The sequence below is a fragment of the Maylandia zebra genome, linkage group LG16 (assembly GCF_041146795.1).
Source record: "Maylandia zebra isolate NMK-2024a linkage group LG16, Mzebra_GT3a, whole genome shotgun sequence".
NCBI lineage: Eukaryota > Metazoa > Chordata > Actinopteri > Cichliformes > Cichlidae > Maylandia > Maylandia zebra.
In genome coordinates, this window is record NC_135182.1 from 10947949 (window position 1) to 10968641 (window position 20693).

A 20693-nucleotide genomic window follows, 5' to 3' on the forward strand; every position below is an offset into this window, starting at 1 on the left:
TCCTACCCCTTTATCCCCAACAGCACCTGATAGGTGACTGTCCAAAAAACACCTGATCCTGCTGGGAGGTGTCAGACCTTGAAGGACTGCTCTGCTAGTTATCTGCCAGTATACTGGCATTGGTATTTTTAATGGCCGATCATTGAAAAATAAAAAAAATAAAAAGTAAAGAAGACCCTAAAGAAACACCCTTCAAACATGTGTTGATATTGTATAGTTTGCAGACTGGACGCCACTCGAAAACAACAAAACACACATAAAATAAACTGGATATGTAGGATTTTGAATGACCAAATATCAGTCTGGGTGTAGTCCTGTCTTCCACGTTTGATCTAAAGTATTATTTATTCTAAAACCAGAGGACCCACAAAAGTAGTTCTGGGTCAATTTTTTTCGGCTTACAGTGAATACAAAGTACTAAAAGAAATACAATCTATGCATAACAACATTTAAGTTGATAACTATCTTACATGATGCCTGTGGTGGCACTTCTTTTGTTTGACATCATTTGAAGAAGCAAATGACAGAGTGCTCTGTACACTCATTTCAGAGACGAGACAAATCCATCACAGCAAGGCAGCACCTCCCTGACCCTGGGAAGGAACCTCAAAATATGAGTGTACCACTTTAAATGAGTGCTCTGACAGGAGAACAATATCTCTGTAAACCATTCATCTTAATGACACAGTAGGCTGTAGGATAAGATTACTGTTTAGTCACAGGCTCAGACTGGCCTCGGAATGTGTCTTATTTTAAACAGAAGCTGCTCGTGTTGTGAGTTCAAGGTTTCAATGTGCTGAAAGGAATATTCCCAAGGGTTCTTTGACTGTACTCTAAAACGGGCTTACAAGAACACACGGTTATTGTTTAGAGGATGGGCCTGGTAGACGTTTCTCCCCATTTATGGTTCATTGAAACCAAGCCACATCAATTACACGTCAGCAAATGTCGCCCTGCCAGACACAAAATGGCAGTAGTGATGATTTCATGACAGTAACAAAAACTGTAAAGTATCACCAGCAGACAAATCCTCTAAGAGGGTCCTGCGAAACATCTGGAGTGACTGCAGGGAGTCGGTGAGCAGCAAAAGTGCCGACGAGGCTTCAGTTTGTGTCCCCAGTGAGTAGAAATGAAAACATGTTATCACTTATCACTGCTGTCACGGTTTAAACACCCTCAGTGACATTTTTAATCCTCTGTCATGGCTAGGATCTGGGAGACACACTGTTCTCACAAGATAAGAGGAAAAGATCAAACACACCAAGTTACTTCTGTCTATATGTGGAAATTTGGAGCAGGAGGAATGAAATACTTCCAGAGACCAACAAATATTAAAGGCTGAAACTGTCAGTGGGTTCCATGAATTTAAGTCATATGCAGTGACATGAAAGAACTGTTAAACTCAAGAGTACTTGATGATTTATAAGCCTAAACAGTGACAACCTCAGCCTTGTGCAGTGTGACTGCAGCAGCAAAACACAAGAGCAGGTGGGATATGACGTTATTTTTGTGCCACTATTCTGAGCACACGTAAAAAGAATTTACAGGTGAAACTGTTGTATTTTGAGGAGAAATTTATTTTGAGCGAAGAAAAGCTAAATTTGAGTGAACAAAATTAATTTCTGCGTGCAAAATATGTATTTCAGTGTTTGCTATTATCCATACACACACACACACACACACTAGCAGCCCCTCTCACTCAGTTTTTGCGCTTGCCTGCAATGTGTTGCTCGCGCTCTCAACATTTGTGCCCGTGCGCGTTCTACTCTTTCTGTACACCGTTATATTTGTGCCACAAAACCAGCCAAACACAGACTTGGATGCAAAAAAACCATCTGATTGGCTGTTTTGGTCTTCAATCAGCTCGAAATGACGAAATGCAATATCCCAGAATCCATTTCGTTCAAAACTCAAACGCCTCGTTTGAGTTTTGAACGAAGGAACATAGAGTGGCGGAGTTTGAAATATTACTCTTTATGGGTCACAAAATAAACTTTTAAGATATTTTCATACGAGAATGGTGCTGTGTTAACTTCAAATATCTGCTCGATTTATCAAGACATCACATATTTGCATAAGTGCTCTAACGTTTTCGGAGATGCCTGTTACCCACCAGCTGGTCACTCGGGTTAAACATAATATATAAGGCTGAACTGACGACAAAAAAAAAAAAAAAAAAAAAAAAAATCTGCCGGCTACACCACCAGGTAATACAGGAAAAACCATAAAGCCTTTGAACTAAAATAAATGCTGTTGTCACAGTGATGTACACTGTCTTGTTGTTCTTGACGAAATGGATTCTGGGATATTGCATTTCGTCATTTCGAGCTGATTGAAGACCAAAACAGCCAATCAGATTTTTCTTTTTGCATCCAAGTCTGTGATTGGCTGGTTTTGTGGCACAAACATAACGGTGTACAGAAAGAGTTGAACGCGCACGGGCAGAAATGTTGAGAGCGCGAGCAACACATTGCGAGCAAGCGCAAATGCAAAAACTGAGCGAGATGGGCTGCTACTGTGTGTGGATAATAGCAAACACTGAAATACATTTTTTGCACGCAGCAATGAATTTTGTTCACTCAAATTTAGCTTTTCTTCGCTCAAAATACATTTCTCCTCAAAATGCAACACTTGCACCTGCAATTTTTTTTTTAAGTCCGCTCAAATTTTTTTTTACGTGCGCTCAGAATAGTGGCACAAAAATAACGCCATAGTGGGAGACATGAAACTATCCTGAGAGAACAGGCGTCTTCCCGTGGCAGACCAACGCACAGACCGACCAACTGACAGTCTGACTATCCATCCCTGTTTTTCCCCTTGTCTCTCTCTGCTCTCTTCAATATCACCTCACCTCCAACTGGTTGTGACTGCCTGGGTTTTTCCTTCACACTTTCACTAAGTGCTTCCTCACAAGGGATTGTGCAATTCTTTCTAAAATTATAGGGTGAGTGTTATTCAGAACTGTTGCTGTATAAATAAAATTGAATTGAATTCAAGGAACACTTTGTGTGCATACGGAATAAGGATACAAGTACTGCACTTTATCTGGGCAGCATGTCTGCTGCTGGCTTGTCACAATCACTGTGACAATATACAGTACAGCACACTCCAGGCAGTCACTCGTATTTTTTCTGCCAGGAAATGTTACAGCTGCAGACACGGCCTACAGCACTACTACTCACACCAGAGACTGGTATCAACACTTCCATCCATCTCCTAGAAACACAACAGAATAAGCACACGTCAAACTTTAAGTCAGCAAAATGAGCTTTACAGGTGTCACAGGCCACACTACTGTCAGAGCACAGTTATTCTCTCTCAGATTCAACCATCTGATACATCTTTACTTCAGTATGGGATCCATTTTCTAGTCAATATGCCTTCTATTTAAAAGGCAGTTTAAACAATGTTGCTAGCGTATCTTTGTGTGAGTGTTTGAGTGAGTGGGTCAAACAGCTAAAATATGTATGCTATTAAAATGTGCAGGCCAAGACAAGCTCTCTCATGTATGCTGAGCTAAGCAAAGTTCATCAACAGGAATAAACAGAGTATTTGGTCTCTATGAGATGTGGGGGAGTAAAAACCTTAGGAGACCAAACTTCCTCTTTCGTGAGGCTGTTTTAAGAGTTCCAGTAAAAGAAGAATAAAGGTAACGTAAGACATGCAGCCTGTTGCAGAGCTCGCTAAAACTATCAGAGCATGCAGCAATTACAGGTAGCTGGGATTATTATGTGAATAACAGCACACAGATGACAACAATCATTATCAACCATGAAAACAGTCTTTACTTTTCTTCTCCTCAGACTGCAAGTCATAGAATGACTCTGCATCGATCAACATTACTCACACTAAGACACAACATAGACACGGAAAGAAAAAGACAGACCGGCTTCTTCTTTTTCTTATTATCAGTCACGTATATGTGGCTCCAGTGTAGGAAGATCATGAGAAAAGGTATACACATCTCTCATCACACACACCTAAAAAATGTGATGCTTTTAAACAGTGAATAAAATACTACATGAACTTTAAAAGTTGGGCCGTTATGCATGAGAAAATGCATTATTTAAAAAACAAAAACAAACCAAAAAAACCCCATTAGCACATTTTAAATTTGATGGTAGCAACATGTCATGTTTGCCACTGTGCAGCATTTAAAAACAACAGCACCCAGGCTCTTCAAAAACTATTTCAAGATTTGAATTCAGCTGATCTTTGCACGGTAGAACTTTAAGCTGGATTTGAAGATAACACAGTAAGTGGTGTGAGTCAGTGCACTGACTTCCATGACAGAATCACGGCTGATTTCACGTATAGTGCCGTATGAGGTTCCGGAGCTCAGGGGAGATTGAGCTCTGTCCTCTCTCCAAAATCTCTGAATCTTGATATCTCATGTACTGTTGGTGATGAGATATTCAGAGTTGTATTTTTATATTGAGGAACATTATTTTGAAATTGTTCCACAACTCGTGAATGTATTTTTTGTAGAATCATTGCATTCTGTTTTTATTTACTTTCACTTGGCATACTCTAGCACTGCCTCCAGCCCTGGAGGTCCTCCTGTCATTCATTTGTCGTGTGTGAGAATACATATCAGCAACAGATCACCTTCTAATCAGCATCAGAAGGCTCCAGTTACTGGAATCTGCCGGACACAAATCTGAATTCAGAAGCTGCTCTGTGGTTATTTTCTCCTCCGCCCAGCACTGTGTGGATGGCACAGCATGCACCCAGCAACAACCAAGCTGATTTCTTGTATTCATCCCACACTCAGCTGTTTAGCTTAAGGATATTAACCCAGGGGCTGAAGCAGTGACCTCTAACTGACAAACCACCCAAGAGGCTGAGCTAGCTTTACCCCTGCCAGACTTCAGAGTGAGCCCCAAACACAGCTGGAAAATCTTCCTCTGTGTTTGTGTGTTATTTTCCCACATGATCACTCAAAATGAAAAATAACACAGATCCAGTGCTGTCATACGTAAGAAAATTTTTGCTAGTGACTTTTACTCTGGTTTTATCTGGGTTTTTTTGGACTAGTATTTAACACGTGAAGAGCATATAAATCTGAAAACTGCACTTCAATAAAAGCTTTTTTTTTTTTACCTTTTAGTTATTGCACACAGATCATTTTGGATATCAACACTTGGTTAAAGGACTTAATCTATAAGTCCATCCTGTAGCTGTGTTCTTCCAGCTACAGCCACAGAGTGTGTGATCCTGTGCATCTGTGTTATAGTAGTTCAGAGCAGAAATCTGAGGTCTTCGTCTGCAGCGGTCAAGTTCAGTCAAGTCTCAAAGAAGAGGGAGGAGACGTCCGGTGTTTGTTTTACCTCAGAGTGTGAGAAATGAGAGCAGGTTCCCAGGTGCAGGGTATGTAGCTTTGATCAGTCAGACACAGAACAGTTCACAGAGAATTAACTCAAATGTTGGCATAAATTCAGCGCATGATAAAAATGTTGCTCCTAGTCAATAGTCGAATGGATACTAGCATTCCGCTAACACTCAAACTGACATCAAAGTGTCAGAAATATGTACAGTAGCATTACTTTTAATCATTTCTTTGTAGCCATGAGACTGGTGTTGCTTGTGACCCTTTAACTGGTGGTATGGCTGCTGGCCCAGCTTTAATGAACACCAGGCACACTAATTGCAGCATGTTCAAGTACTGACACATAAAACATTAATGAGAAACACAGCCACTGAATTAAACTGTCTTTGCAGGACAGATATTAGTCATCCTACTGTTATTTTTTCTTCTTCCACGTCCACATTTGCATTCTTATACTCTGCTATAGCTACAGACTAAAACTCTGATTACATGTCCAAAATAATCCTGATTTATCTGGTGGCAGAACTTCAGTTCATCTTTTGTCTGAAACAAAGTGTTTCAATTAGAATCAGCATACTTTATTAATCTCTAAGGAAATTATGTGGGTTACAGTTGCTACAGTATAAATAACAGTAACAGACTAAACTATTTAGCAACACAACATGTTACAAATTTAAGAAATTTAAGAAATAGCACAATTCACTTGTGTCCCTTTAATACCACTGTCACTGCCTATTCAGAAATCAGTTCGTTCTATGCCTTTCACAATAAAAAGGCATATGCACTGCTGTTGAAATGATGTTGAAAATATGCAAAAGGAATTACGAATTGGACTCTAAATAAAATCTTACAAAATAAAAGATAAAAAAGGGAGAAACATATCTAATATATGGCAGAAATTAAATACATGACTGAATGTATCGGTTTTTCCATTTTAGTAACAAATATAAGTTAATTATCCATGAAAAAACTTATTTAAAAGCCTTCATCATCCATTACATTATGAAGAAACAATATGATGAATGAATACAATGTACTACATATAACATTTATATTATGTTGATTGCGTTGTTAAAGTCTCACTAAACTTGTTTTTAGGTATTTAGCATATTTAATTCTAGTGTTCCTTTTCTCTATTCTGTATTTAAGCAGAAACACGTGCACAAACAGAGCGAGTGAGAGAGAACAGAACATTTTCTAATACAAAGCTCAGGTCATCAACTTCACCATTAGCTCAGTTACATTAAAGTAAAAGCACCAACCTCTCTGCAATTTGGAAAAGTCCATCTTTCCCCAGTGATTGTGCTCATTTTTTCCCTTTTCTTTGGCAGTTGGAGACTGACTGCAAGTCGTTGCCCAGAGGCTGAGCATGAAACACCCTCAACAACACTTTGATCACAGGGTGATGGCTCAGGTTATCTGATGGCAAGCTACTGCTCTCAAAACAATAGCTGTCAGACTCAGACCGACTGTAATCACTCTCAGACAGATTGATGGAATTTTGCAAATAACTGCCATCTAATTTATGAATGATGACAGATGGCCAACACATTACAGTCGATCTAAATGATTAGAGAAAATCCAAAATAAATTAATGTGCGTCCAGTTCTTGTGTTTGTCAGGCATTAACGACGTGTGCTGTACAATCTGTACAAAAAAACAGTTCAAAGAAATCATTAAAAGACCAAAATTACCGTGATATCCACGCCCATGATGAGTACACAAACTTCTGATCACAACTGTAGCTGACAGAAGATAAGTCCAATAGTTCGTTTTAGAGCCACAGCTGCATGCTTCTGCTCCACAGATGGTGTTTGAGACAAGCTACTGGTTTTGATGAGCTACTCTGATCCATCACTGATCAGAGGAAAAATATATCATAACAGGATCTGAGGATTTTATCTTTGACACAGCTGACCTGGGACAAGGCTTTTCTTATTACAACAACATGTAATTAGTATCAAATATTTTTGGCCACTGTGCATATTTTAGCAAGGTGTTCCAGGACTGTTAGAGCCGTTTCAACATGTATTTTCTGCAGCTGGGACAACATCAATCACACTTGCAGTCCTATTGTGTCAAACTGGTCTGTTTTCAGCGCAGCACAAAGAAAAGTCAATCTCTTGCTTTTAACCAAACGGCTCTGTGACAAAACAAATAGACCAATTAAGGCTGAAGAGAACTGTTTTCTATATTCAAGCACAGTTCCAGTAATGCTCTGCACGAGAGTGAATAAACACACATGTTTCCGTTTACTCCATAAGGAGACACAGTCCTCCGAGTGAATACACATGGTGTGTATGCACGCTTTTATTTATGAGGTAAAAGATGGCCTGTCCAAGTCTGGAAAAAAGACCCACGCTATTTCTGGCTCCTGCAGCCTGCTGAGATCATTATTTAGAACCAGCTGCAGAGTCGGCAGAGGAGATGTGGGTCAGAGGGGCAGGAGGACGACCAAGTCTTCATGAATCCCTGTTACCTTGGAACAGAGGCGGAGCAGCACAGGCGCTCTAGGATGTATAATGATGTCACTGTGGTTTTGACTGCCTCGTGCCACCACAGCACATACACGCCCACACAACACACAATTACAGCTCAACCAAACAGCCGGTCTGCCCAGCAGGTGTGAACTCCAGCTGGATGTACAGTGCAGCCCGAGTCTGTGTCCTCACGTTCAGCTGTGAGAGGATTAGCAGCAGCTTTCCAAGAGTGACCAAACCACTGATATTAACTGAAAACTTTGTTTCACTGGAAAAAAATGGTGGTTAAAAACAGTCCAGAGCATGATTACCATTGATTGTGTCGACACTGGGTCACCAGGCCATATTTCCTATTACATTCCTAAACAAATCGTTAACAATGTTTTATCATTTCCTGGAGTAAACGTGTTCAGATTTAAACTTGGCTCATCTCAAAATCTCACACATGTCCAGCACTACTGCAGTTTTGATTTTGCAGAGGATGTAATCCAGCTTGACACATTTCTTCTTTAACGAACTGGATTATTTTGTATAAAGATCAAGGAAACATACTGACAGTACAAAGTAACACGGAAGTGCTGACTGCAGGTCTCTGGAGAATCAGCCATCATAATACTAAAGTGGAAGCAGCTCTGTGGGTGTGACTCTTACCCAGGGACGTTTCACTGTCGAGCATGTCTGAGTGAGAGAGAGCTGCCACTTTAACCTGCTGACGAAGCCACTTGACGTGATGTTAGTGGCTTCATCAGCATGGCTGCAATGACAGCAACATTAACACACTTGTCTGGTCAATATTTCAATCCCAACATTCACATGCTGACATAGCCCAACAGCACAACTGTAAAATCAATAATAAGTGATAAAAACTTTACAGCAATATAGTGAATAAGACGCCACAAACACAATCTGGTTGCCTTTGACTGAAGGTAACCAAGAACACAGGCTGACTATAAGATAGACCGGTCGGGATTATAGCCTCCACACTGCAGAGCAGCAATAATCTAATAAACATCGCAAGTTATATCAACTGAAATCAAACCTCTATCACCACATTCTTCAAACTACATGTCAGATTAACTCGCTGATAGCTCCAGCTCTCTCAAATGTGGATCTAATATGCAAATTTTCTTGCAGCCTCACTTGCAGGAATAACTGTTCCAAATAAATATTTTTTTAATCTTGTACCGGGTCTCACTGAAGCCATTCAACTAATCTTCTCCGAAACAAACCGTTTCAGCTCCCTTCACCCTTCACTGGAGCCAGATTTCTTCTGAATGGCTGTCCCTTACAAACAAAGTTTGTACAGCAAGTGGATGGGTCTTCTGTGCTCACGACCAGAGCTGTGTGTCTAAGAAGACCTTGAAGACCTTCCACTTGTCAGTGACATCACACAGAGGCAAAACGTTCTGAAATTGAGTATTTAAAGCAGTCTGAAGCCTGAGCTTTAGACTCACAGAGATTACTTTTAAATAAACTGACTTCATTATTCAAAATGGTCAAAAACTTTGATATGAGCATCCACAGAAAAAATGAGCTATCAGCCTGATTTTCCCAGGTGTCAGACTGAGCAGCTCACTCTCTGTGATGAATCTCAGTGAAACAAGAGCTGAGGGGCTCAAAGCACCCCTTAGCAGTATTCCAGTGGTCACCTAATGGTGTTATATTAACATTGTTATTATTATTGTAATTCTTGTGTCTTACACAAGGTCCACAATAATTAACTGACACATTTAGAGGAGTGCAAGGAGCAAAGCATGGAGGAGGTGTCCTGTTTAGAATCATTAGGACCTCATTACAGTTTAACACAGGGAGAAAGGCAGGAGAGAGGAGGAGAGGGACAGAAGGTAGTGGACTGTTAACATTTAATGACTGCTTATGGACGATCAGTACAAACAAACAGCCATTATGCATCTGTGTATTGAGCGTGTCCAGCCTCGCCACTGACTGAACGAAAGACTTCTGTTTCTACTGACTGTAGACAAATAGAGGCAGGCATTGTGTAACAGGATCGCACCAAAGCCGGCCCCACTGGCACAAAGCGCTCTCTGTGGTTTCACAGGAACAGCCGTTGGCTTGGGGATGAGCCAGTGGGTCTCCTTCAGCCAGGAGGTCTCACATCAGAACTCAAAGTCTTGGACCGAGTGTTTTGGGAACACAACGGCAGATACACCCTGAGCCAAACCTGGATTTTCATACCAAGTCTTGGTTCTCTCTGGGCATCAGATTACAGCTGGGACAGTCAATGAGAGGACAAGAGATCTTTCTTATATAGTCTGAATACTTAGCTAAGATTTGATTGCAACTAAATGATGTCACAGTGCATTGGTTTCTGGATACCACATTTAACTCTTTACCCCTTGGACACCTACCAGAGGACCACTGGTCCTCTTTTCTTATGTGGCTACTACAGGAACTGCTGTTTTGTTGCACGCATTGGTTTCCTTTTTCCACACCAACAGAAAACATGTACTGAATCTTTTCAACAGACATGCCCCCAGAGGCAGACGGCAAAGAAAACAGGAGATGAACATTAGACCCATTACTTTTGCAGCTGCTCCTTTGATCTAGTTTGGTGAGTAAAGAGAGCAGCTCTGCAGGTGACTGTTTGAGTTTACCCAGAAAAGCTGGGTTGGTTTCAATGCAGTCAGGACAAGGTCAAATCACCAAGACACACCCAGAGCAGGCATGGGACGTGACTCACTATTGTTAATGTGGATTACCCAACCCACAACAAGCATCTCAGATCTAAAGAGTCTTGATGTGTTCCTGTTCAGTGCCCTCTGAGGTGTGGTCTCTCGCCAGCTTTAGCTCAAACTACTCCTTCATGACAAGTACAGAAACTCCACAGAATCACATACAAGAATTACCCTAACATCACCCTGCAAGCACGATCCTCGAAGGAATATGTCGGAGGTCTTCCTACCTGAGCAGAGGATGCCTTTGTGTCGAGCACAGGAGAAGTCGTCGCACTCGCAGAAGCTGCCGTAGATCTTTCCGAACTCCGATTCATAGCACAGGCACTGGTTGCAGCTGCACTCGCCTCGTCCACTGCAGATCTGTTTGCCCTCGGATTCCCGGCAGGCGCTGAGAAACATGTTGCTTGTCTCACCCTCCTGGCATTCACAGCGGGCACCCAGGTAGCCGGGCTCACATTGGCAAGTCCCACAGTTATAAGTACCTGCAAGGAAAAGGTTTCTTTAACTTCACTTTTCCTTCATTTCTGTTACACACACACACACAGTTACAGTCATGACTGCTCATATTAAACATAGTCAGATTCAAATAATGAGGTCAGCATATGTACAACCAAAAGCTAAGACGGCTCCACACACTGAGACTCCGAGTTCTTTTCTACTCTTGCTCTGTATAAGGTCAGTGAGAGCAGAAGTTTTTAATGGTGTACCCCATGGTCATCTCAGGCACACGGCTTTGGCTGTGAGAGCAGAAGCGCCACCGACCTGCTGTTGAAATGCACTGTGTGCGAGGAGCTACTGCTAATCAGAGAAAGGTTAAAATTAAAGGAAAGTTTAAAAGCTAAAACAGCTTGTTTCAGAAAAAGAATGAACAGAACAAGATATCTTAGGTATTACTTATATTAGTGAATGCAAAGCTACTAAAAATATGGAGCTGGAAATGAGCTTAAAGGGTCTACTTTTAAGTTATACTGAGGAATTATTTTGTCACATTTGAATGTTCGCTTAGATTTCCATTGATGTTCTTTGTTAGCTTACAGGCATTAGCATAAAGCAAACAATATATCAGAAACAACCAATTGGTCCCTGTGTTTTAACACCTGACATGCCTGACATCTGGGACCATCTTTACTGGTGTAACTGTCATAACAATAACCAGTTACTCCCAAACATGCTAATGACAACTCACAATGTGTATAAACCAGGCTAGCCAAATCTGGTTTGGCCAAGCTAGCCACTGTAACTGTGTTCTCCAAAATCCTCAACTCACCTTCAGTTGCAAAGATTTGAGACTTCAGGAAGAATTGCTGCATCTAATGGGGACCGTAATAATTGTTTTTAAAATTAATAACAAGCTTTTCAAAAAACTGCTTCATTCTCTGGATTTTCATAGCCCAGTTTGATTGGCTAATGACAGAAGTTAGCACATTCAAATAAACTTTATTTGCCTCATGCTTGTGATTGAAATGTTGAACATTTCTCACCTTCTCACCTATTTTTTGTGTTGTTCTGCAGATTATACGGGTTGGAGCAGGCAGTTCTGTAAGATGTATGCCAGATTAAGTTTGAGAGCCATTTGGATGAATGGCTTTAACCTCCTAACAGTGTTTCAGAAAGCAGCGCAGCAGTGGTTTCTCTGCATTTCGTGTTTTTTAATCTAACTAAAGAAAAGGCAGGACTGAATGTAAAAAGGGGTCATGTCATTTTGGACTGATTCCCACATGTTCCTTCAAGCTTTAGTTTCCTGCAGCACGAATATGTTGGCCTGTACACTTTAGTTTACAGTAAACAACACTATCAGTCAAATTTCCAAGTGGAGTAAGGGGAAGAAAAGATGAGCAGTTATTCTTCTTGGAAGTTCGGGAAAAAAAACAAAAAAAACATGAAAACTCTTACATGATCATAAATGAAGATTATAAATGAAGATTTAAAAGTAGTAAATAAATATGAATTGTTAAAGTTATACCTATGGAGCTGCAGATGACGCTATTGTTTTGTGCATTCCGGCTGCAGCCGCAGTCACACTCGTAATCCACGGCCACTTCCAGGCGGTCTTTAAAGCCCACCGGCTTGATTGTGAATCTGCGGTCAGTCCCACGGGGAGGACAGCTCCTCGCCTCCACACTGACGTTGAACGAGACCTTAAAAAACAGAGTGATGTTCTCAGAAAGGAAAGATACCAATACTGACAAACTGACCTCCTGTTCACTCGCTGGAAGTTCATGTCAGGTTCAAATGGTCAAATGTGCTTTTTTTAAAAAGTAGCAGCCTCATGAGGCCTTATTTATCTCTGATATCTCTGCTCAGCTTTTGTTTCCTTACTCCCAAATGACCTGATCCCACCCTGCATCAAACACAGTGAGTTGCCAGCCAGCCAGCACATGACCCCGTGGTGTCACATTTACATCAGTGGGCTTGTTTCACTCCAGAGACTAATTTACATAGCTCAGTTGCAGAGAAACTGGGACAGGAGATCTACACCCATTTGATTGCTCTGAGGAAGGAAGTTATGACAAGAGAAACCAAACCCCAGGCATGCCTTTATCATCAAACATAAGTCTGTTTTTCTGGCACTCTCCTGACAGTCGGCTCAGTGTAAAGTTCAATTTTCTCTGCGATTAAAATTGTCCTGTTGACAAGAGTTTTTTTGGACTTAAATGATCCAGAGACTGTACAAGTGTATGACAGAGTCTCATAAAGAGAAGCACAAAGTGGACAGTGATACGTGTTCCAGTGGTTTGGCTCTGTCCTTGAGTTCTGTGGAGCAGAAATAAAAACAAAAGTTATGAAGTTAAACAGCCAGAGGAGCTTGCAAAGAAAAGAGTCTGGACTTCTTTAAGTTACTTGAAGACGTTTCACCTCTCATCCGAGAAGCTTCTTCAGTTCTAAGGTCAAATGGTGGAGAGTCCCAGATATAAACCTACGTCTTCAAGTAACTTAAAGAAGTCCAGACGCTTTTCTTTGCAAGCTCCTTTGACTACGATGACCTGGATAACTGAGAACCTTCACAGACTTAAACAGCCAGAGTTCAACAGTAATTGGCAGGTGTTCACATCCATATCTGATAAACACACCCTGCTGACTTTTACACTGATAGGCTAAGAGATTAGTGAGTCTGAAGTGCACGCAGCTGGCAAAGAGAGAAGAGGGTTGGAAATTCTTAACTATTTTGTTTTTAAGATGAAAACTGACCAGAGGGGATGCAACATTTTCTGCTTCAAAGCTCTAACTAGAAGCACCTGAAAATTTGATGTCTCGCACAAAGAGAAATGCACCAATCCTTTGCTCTGTCAGGCATGGGGGGGAGCAAAGCGGTTGGGAGACTTAGGGAGGCATTCAAGGCATGCTACACCAGCAAGTGCTGTTTGCTTGCAGCAGCTTTGAGCAAACTGTGGTCAAGTGAGATGATGTCACGCTTGATGTTGCCTCGAAAGAATGATTCCTCTTCCTCAAAAGGGACAAATCTGTATCATGATATTAGTATCATGACTCAATAAGTTGGATCATCTCATCCTGAGACCTATCCTGTTGCATATGTGCTAGAGAAACTGAGACATGATGGTGGTGGTTGTTGGTGTTGTTTTGGTGTGAAGGGATGAGGCTTGGGGGGGGGTACAACCATCTTTAGCAACCACAAATCAAGCAGTCCAGGGCTATGTAAACTTGCAATCAATGTAAAGTTTCTCATCTCGTCTGTATAATAAGCTACAAGCTAATCTTTGGGTTAGCATCTTGCCCAAGGCCTAAAGCTTTAAACATCAACAAATTCCAAATGGATGTGATGAAAAAACAAAACAGACTCTTCATAGAGTTGTTATGAAGGCATAAACCATTTACAGAGGCAACCAATGTATGTGATAACCATACAGTTTTGGTTTTGTTTTGTTTTTTAAATGTACACTTTTTATTATTATTTAGTATTATGTTGCGTTTTAGCGAGCAAATAATTAGTGTAGAAAGAAACAAGTGAAAACAGCTCTTCATATTAGAGGCAGCAAACTAGATTCTGTCCAGAGTTGGCAAACGTTAGTTTTGGTAGTATCATGATGTTGAACGAAAAAGGATGACATTAGTGACATCTGCTACAGATAGCTACATAGCCAGTTCTGTGTGTTCCTTCACTTGTTTATGATGCTTGATAAAAAAGACGATATGACGCAGTACCATTGGGGAATGCACCAGAGGAACGCTTGTCACATTAGTCCAGCATACAGGAAGAGAATACATCACATGTTGCCCAAAAAGCCCCTCTACTCTAACATTAACAAGTTAATGAGGAACACAATTAAATTTACTGTAAATGTGAGTCGCGAGGAGGCCAGTTCACCCAGTCATGTGGCTTGTTAGGAGAACTATGAAGCTGAAATGGAAATGGGCAAAAATGTGAGAGGAAGTCGTAGTAGGGCACTTTAGGAGAGATGGGTGCAGAAAGACCGAGCTCACTGAGAAAACTATGTAGTTGATCGTTTAATCCAATTCAAGGAGAGATGCAGGGAGTCAGAATGGGGAAGTGACAAAATTGTATCCAACAGTTTCACCAAGAATTTCTTCCTGGCAGAAAAACACAGCAGCGTTGCTGTGGATAGCTCTGTTTTGATGATGGAATTCTTATGACTGCCTGAATTCAGTTAAGTGGGATAAAAACAGTGGTTATGGTCAAACAAAACCACACATAACCAGGTTCAAATGCTTCTGCCTCATTTGGAAATAAATCTTTAAAGAACCCGTGGTATGTTAGCACAGACTTTCATTCATATGCATGAGCCCTTTCAGTCCTGCAGTTGTGTGAATGAAACAGTGAAAACCATGCTCCTTTAACTATACTCCAGCTAGCATTTCTCCTGCTGCCAGCTTCGCTCTTTCATGCTGTGCAGTTTCACAGGCCTCCTCATGCCTACTTTTGTGCAAAGTCATTGAGATGCGACGACAAGCTCCGTCACAGACTCACAGGGTCCCAGTGACTGACACCTGGGCACTGCAATGGCCCATTCCCTCAGTAAAGACTGGGAAACGTAGCCCCAAGCAGAATAAGCTGCTACCCTTCATCTCCTTTCACTGCAAAGGACAAAAGACATGAGCAAGCCCCATCACCCAAGAGCTCCCTTACATTCACTGTTTTGAGTTTTTTTTTTCCCTGACACAATGACCCTAAACTGCTCATTCCCATCCCAAAACCTTCCCAGGAAAATAAAGTGGCCAAGAGAAGAGCACAGGGGGTTTTCAGAGAAGCATTCTACCCTGCTGAAGTCTCGCTGTGTGACGCATGTATCAAACTACCCCTCGCTAACATTTTCAAAAGATTCAGATCTCAATTGAGGCCTGTACAGAATACAAAGTGACTGCCACGAAGAGCCCAGTGCAAAACTCAAAACAATTAAGATGTACTGTAACCACCTGTCACCTGAAAAGACCCCCCAACTGCTAAAGGCAAGGCTGTGAAAAACACATAAGTAACACAAAATGTTAAAGTGTAAGTCCATTAAAATTACTCTGTAAGTTGTCACCAAACATACAAAAAAAACTCACCTTGGTTAACTCAGAATAAAAGATGGATGTAAATACTATAATGTCACAAACTGGTTCGTGGACTAACACAATGAAGTATTGAGGTTGGCATAACCAGATAGCTAAGTTTCAGCTAACCCAGAAGGACTGCTCAACAACAACAACAACAATCTTTATTTATAGAGCACATTTAAAAACCAGTGGTATACCAAAGTGCTTAACATAAGAGACAACCTCTCATAGACTATAAAGGTTAAACATACACCAGCTAAAAAAATGCAAAAAATATAGCAATAAATTACTGGAATTTCAAGCCAGGCCTGCTCATGTCTTTTGTCCTTTGCAGTGAAAGGAGATGAAGGGTAGCAGCTTGAAGTGGATCTGACATTGTACTCTGATACTTGGTGAATAAACTCCTGTGCGACGTGAGAACGTAATCAAACTGTTTAACTGAGGGAAAGTATGATTTTTAGGACCCTTGAGCCTAACATTAGCAAGCTTAATGTAAACTTATAACCAGCTGTTATTGTTGTTTAGCTGGTTCTTGTCAGCTGTCCAGAAACCAACAGTTGCATGTTTAATCTGCAGGTAATCATGACATTGTTGGGAATATATGAGCATGTCTGAGGGCACTGAGCGCTCGAGTATAAAAGCTCTATATAAAAACCTTCCCTGCCACTGTATTTAAATATATATAATAATATAAATATATAGGGAAACTGTTTGCAGTTTCCACAAACCAGTGCTCAAAGGCATTGATTTATGAGTATGCATGAGTTTGTTGGAAGATTTAATTACAATCTATTCTTTGTATATTTATCAATATAATATCTTCTTTTTATATTAAATAATCTTAAAATTGCTGAAAGTCTTAACTTTAAGATGAGTTAAGACTGAAAATAAAACTTCTCAATCTTAACAAACTTTTCAGTCTAATACCTGCTACAGGGCATGCTGCAGCAGGTACTACTAGCAGGTAGGAAGAAAATCCAGAAAGTCCAGTTTGAGTAAGGGACTGGTGAGCTGGGTTTTTGTTTCAGTACTACTGTTGGTCTGAACACAGGATAGAGACGGGGATGAACCATAATGTGTTTCCCACAGCTATATCCACTGTGAACTGAATCCAGTCTCAATTCCAACTCACAGGAAGTCACCCCAAGAGGGTCCCACTGTGCGTTTTCTTGTTTGCTTAGGTGTTGACAGGAATTATTAATATCACTTTGGCCAGAATAGAATACGTTTGCCATAACTTGGCATTGCTGTGTACTCAGATTTATTATTATTTCAGCAAGTAACCGTCAACAATCACCTGATATCACTAACTGAACTGCAGTGCACCTGCTGAAGTTTAAACTAAAGGCAGAGGCCGTAGGTGTTAAGACGTCTGCAGTGGAACCTGAGAAGGAACTACCAGGTAGGACGCAAAGAGTGTGCAGATGCTGCCTCTGGCTGAACGCATTCAGGCAGGAACTCAGTGCAAGTATGACCCATCAAGTATTAAATATGATGATTTTAGGGTGACTGGGTCCTCTATTTTGAAAAGAATTCGATTTTTTTAATTGACAAAAAACATAAAAATACAATACTGGCACTTGAAACCTTAACATAACATCCACTATTTTGTTTCAGGCTGAGTACCAAAAACCATTAAGAACCAAAACATGCACACGATCCTAGACAGCCTCCTAGATACTATACCACACACTGGAAATGATATACTTCAACAAACAAACAAACAAACAAACAAACAAACAAACAAACAAACAAATTTGCCAGCAGTGACCTTTTCCAATACATGAACCAAAATGAATGTTTTCCATTCCATCAGAGCTGCATGTTGCTGCACATAATTCGATCCCTGGCAGAAGCAGTCAGGGATTTTTTTTAGGTTGTGTTTAACTTTGTGAACTGTGTCACATTAAGCTGAAGTGTGCTGAAAAGAAGTATACTTTCGTAGATGGCATTTTTAATGTAGTTGTTTGCGGTTTGTCGATTTTATTTTGGAAAATCTTAAATTGGGCTATGACCTACTTTCAACAAAAATAACAGTACTCAGTCATTTTAAGTGGCTCGGGACAGTTAACTACATGCTGTAGCTCAGGAGCGAGAGCAGGTCATCTACTGATCGGAAGGCTGGTGGTTCAATCCCTGGCTCCACCTAGTCTGCATGCCAAATATCCTTGCATCCATTGGAGTATGAGAGTGTGTGAATGGGTTAGTTAGAAAGCACTTTGAAAAAAGAAAAGAAAAGCATAGAAGATAGTGCTTGTGTGAATGTGGCGTGCTGTATAAGAATCAGTCCATTTACCTGTCCATGCAGATAAATACCAGTCAAAACTGAACAAAACAAAAAAAATAAGAAATATAAAGTTTATTAACTTTGACCCTAAAATATGTTTTGCAAGCTTTTTCCCCTCTTGAACCTCCATCTTTGCCGTTGCTGAACTCTCCCATTGATTTCAGTTCAGGACTGACTGATGTGTCTCTCTCTATAATACTCTGACACCAGCAACTTTAAATACTTCGAAAATCATTATTTTTTGTGCAATGTCTTACATTCTCAAACACTGTTTCCATCTATCCTGCCTTTTGCTACAAGCTCCACAGATTAGGAATCACGTTTGTGCACAAATATGGACATTCTTGCAGTTTTTTCATGTGGACGATATTAACCTCCCAAGACCCGAACTCTTTCATGGCATGCATTTTTAATTTCTCTTTGCTATTTGGTCTGACTGGGACCAGATGAATGTAAAAATTATCTTTTTACCTGATTTTGCTCTACAAGGGTCTGATATCTACATATGAGGACATTTGTTTAAAATTTCAATAGAACAGTGGCAGTATAATGTCCTCGTAAGAGATATCAGGCCCTTGTAGAGCAAAATTTTGTATTGTAGTCTAGACAACCCAAAATGTGATGTCCACATATGCTGACGCCAGGTCCTAAGAGGTTAAAGTTCATTTGCCATATGATATGCACAATCAATGTCAATAACATCGCTGTTTAAACTCTCCTCCTCCCTACTTTTGTCATTTGCTTTCAAGTAATTTTGGTGCTGTAAACATCACTTTCCCAGCTGAGATAGTAATCGGCACTTCCCGACTGAACTTCCAGAATAAAACAAAAATGAAAACAGGATGCGAGTCGTGAGTTTGTGCCTGTGCCTAGACTGAAAGATATAGATTAGGTGTGCCATGATATGTACACCCAATCATGTGACCGCAACTTCTAGATGTTTACGCCCAACAGCAGCAGAGATGCTTTAAAAACCAAACAAACAAACAAACAAACAAAAAACAAATTCAGATAGAGCAAAAGCAGCTCAGAGATCTAAATCAAAACCTTCATTTGTTTGACAATCCGCTATATTCAGAGCACCACTCAGTATGTACACTGATCTAAAGACCTGGCTGAATTGTGAAGGGCCGACACAACAGCAAGCAAGTGGTGAAACACTTATCTGCAACTTCACCTTCAAAATAAGACTAAGGGCTTTGCAGTTTTTTTGGTTCCCATAGATGGAAAAAATAAAAAGACTTGAAATGTCTGAATGATTTGCGTTATTGTTGTAACTGTGCAGCTCTGCCCAAGTAACATCTACACATTGGGAAATCTTCAAAAACAGGCATCCAATGGAGAAAAAGCAATCGCTTCTCTCTTTAAACTCTTAAAATCACAGACTGAATTTCATAATCCAAGAGAATAAAAGCGTGTGAGCGAGCACTCAGACGTTTTCTGGGCCAGCAGGACACATGAAACATTTATAACATGAGGTAAGCGTGGAGAAGAACTCACAGTGTCTCCTATCTTCAGGTCAGCACACTTCCTGAGGCCTGGCAGTGGGTTTCCATCCTGACAGGTGGCAGTGAAGGAAAGGCTGAGGTCCTCTGGGTGGTCCCACACTGACAGTTCTACTTTAGAACGGATGTTCTAAGGAGAACACAGCCAGGAGAGTTCAGTCATATGTGGTAATAAACCCAGGGTTTAAAACAGAAACGTTTAAGGTCAAGTAAAATACGCCATCAACAGCAGGACTTTTTGCACTTTTAACAGTAGTTGAGCATCTAAGTGGAAAACCGAGTGAAACAGGAGGAAAGCATTTCTCTGGTTAGACACTGTTTTATAGCCAATCTCACCACAACATCAAGTGCTGTGCATGGATGCAGGTGGCTTGTGTGGGGACAAGAAATACCACAGCTGCCTGCTCAGTTTGCAGTTGTTCATTCAGCGCTGCAATGCAAAAGTGCCAGGAACAAATCAGGAGAGTTCTTTGGTGCACATGGATAAGCATGACTTCATTCGACCCTTCGCTTTCTCTCTTTCTCGCACACTTGCACTTTCATCACCCTTAACACAATCACAGCATGAAGCAGCTTTGTCCCTCAGTCAGACCTGAGGAGGAACCTCACGGTGCTTGGAAAAGCCCGTCCATCCATCAAACCTCAGAGGTGGATATAACGTGGCAGCTGGAATGTTAACAGGCCCCGAGTTAAAAGCGCTTCATTCAGCATTGCTTCTACACACTGAGCATGTCAAGTGTGCATTTGACACAACTTTCTGCCACTCAGAATGCACCGACTCAGCCAAGAGAAAAGAAAAATCTGTCTCGCCCACACATAAAAATATTTAGGGAAAGCTTCCCAGCATGAGGTGCAGTTTCCTGGTTTCAGAAAGCTGTTTGT

General features: G+C 40.8%; 1 protein-coding gene across 1 annotated transcript in view; it reads right to left on the reverse strand.

Moving 5' to 3' along the window:
• The window catches only part of itgb5 (integrin, beta 5), a 42736-nt gene that overhangs the window by 14377 nt on the left and 7666 nt on the right, over positions 1-20693 (reverse strand). The window contains exons 9-11 of the mRNA XM_004569805.4: positions 19807-19941; positions 12469-12643; positions 10733-10987 (exon numbers count right to left, since the gene is read on the reverse strand). Of these exons, the coding sequence (XP_004569862.1) occupies positions 10733-10987; positions 12469-12643; positions 19807-19941 (565 nt within the window). The remainder of the gene's footprint in view (positions 1-10732; positions 10988-12468; positions 12644-19806; positions 19942-20693) is intronic.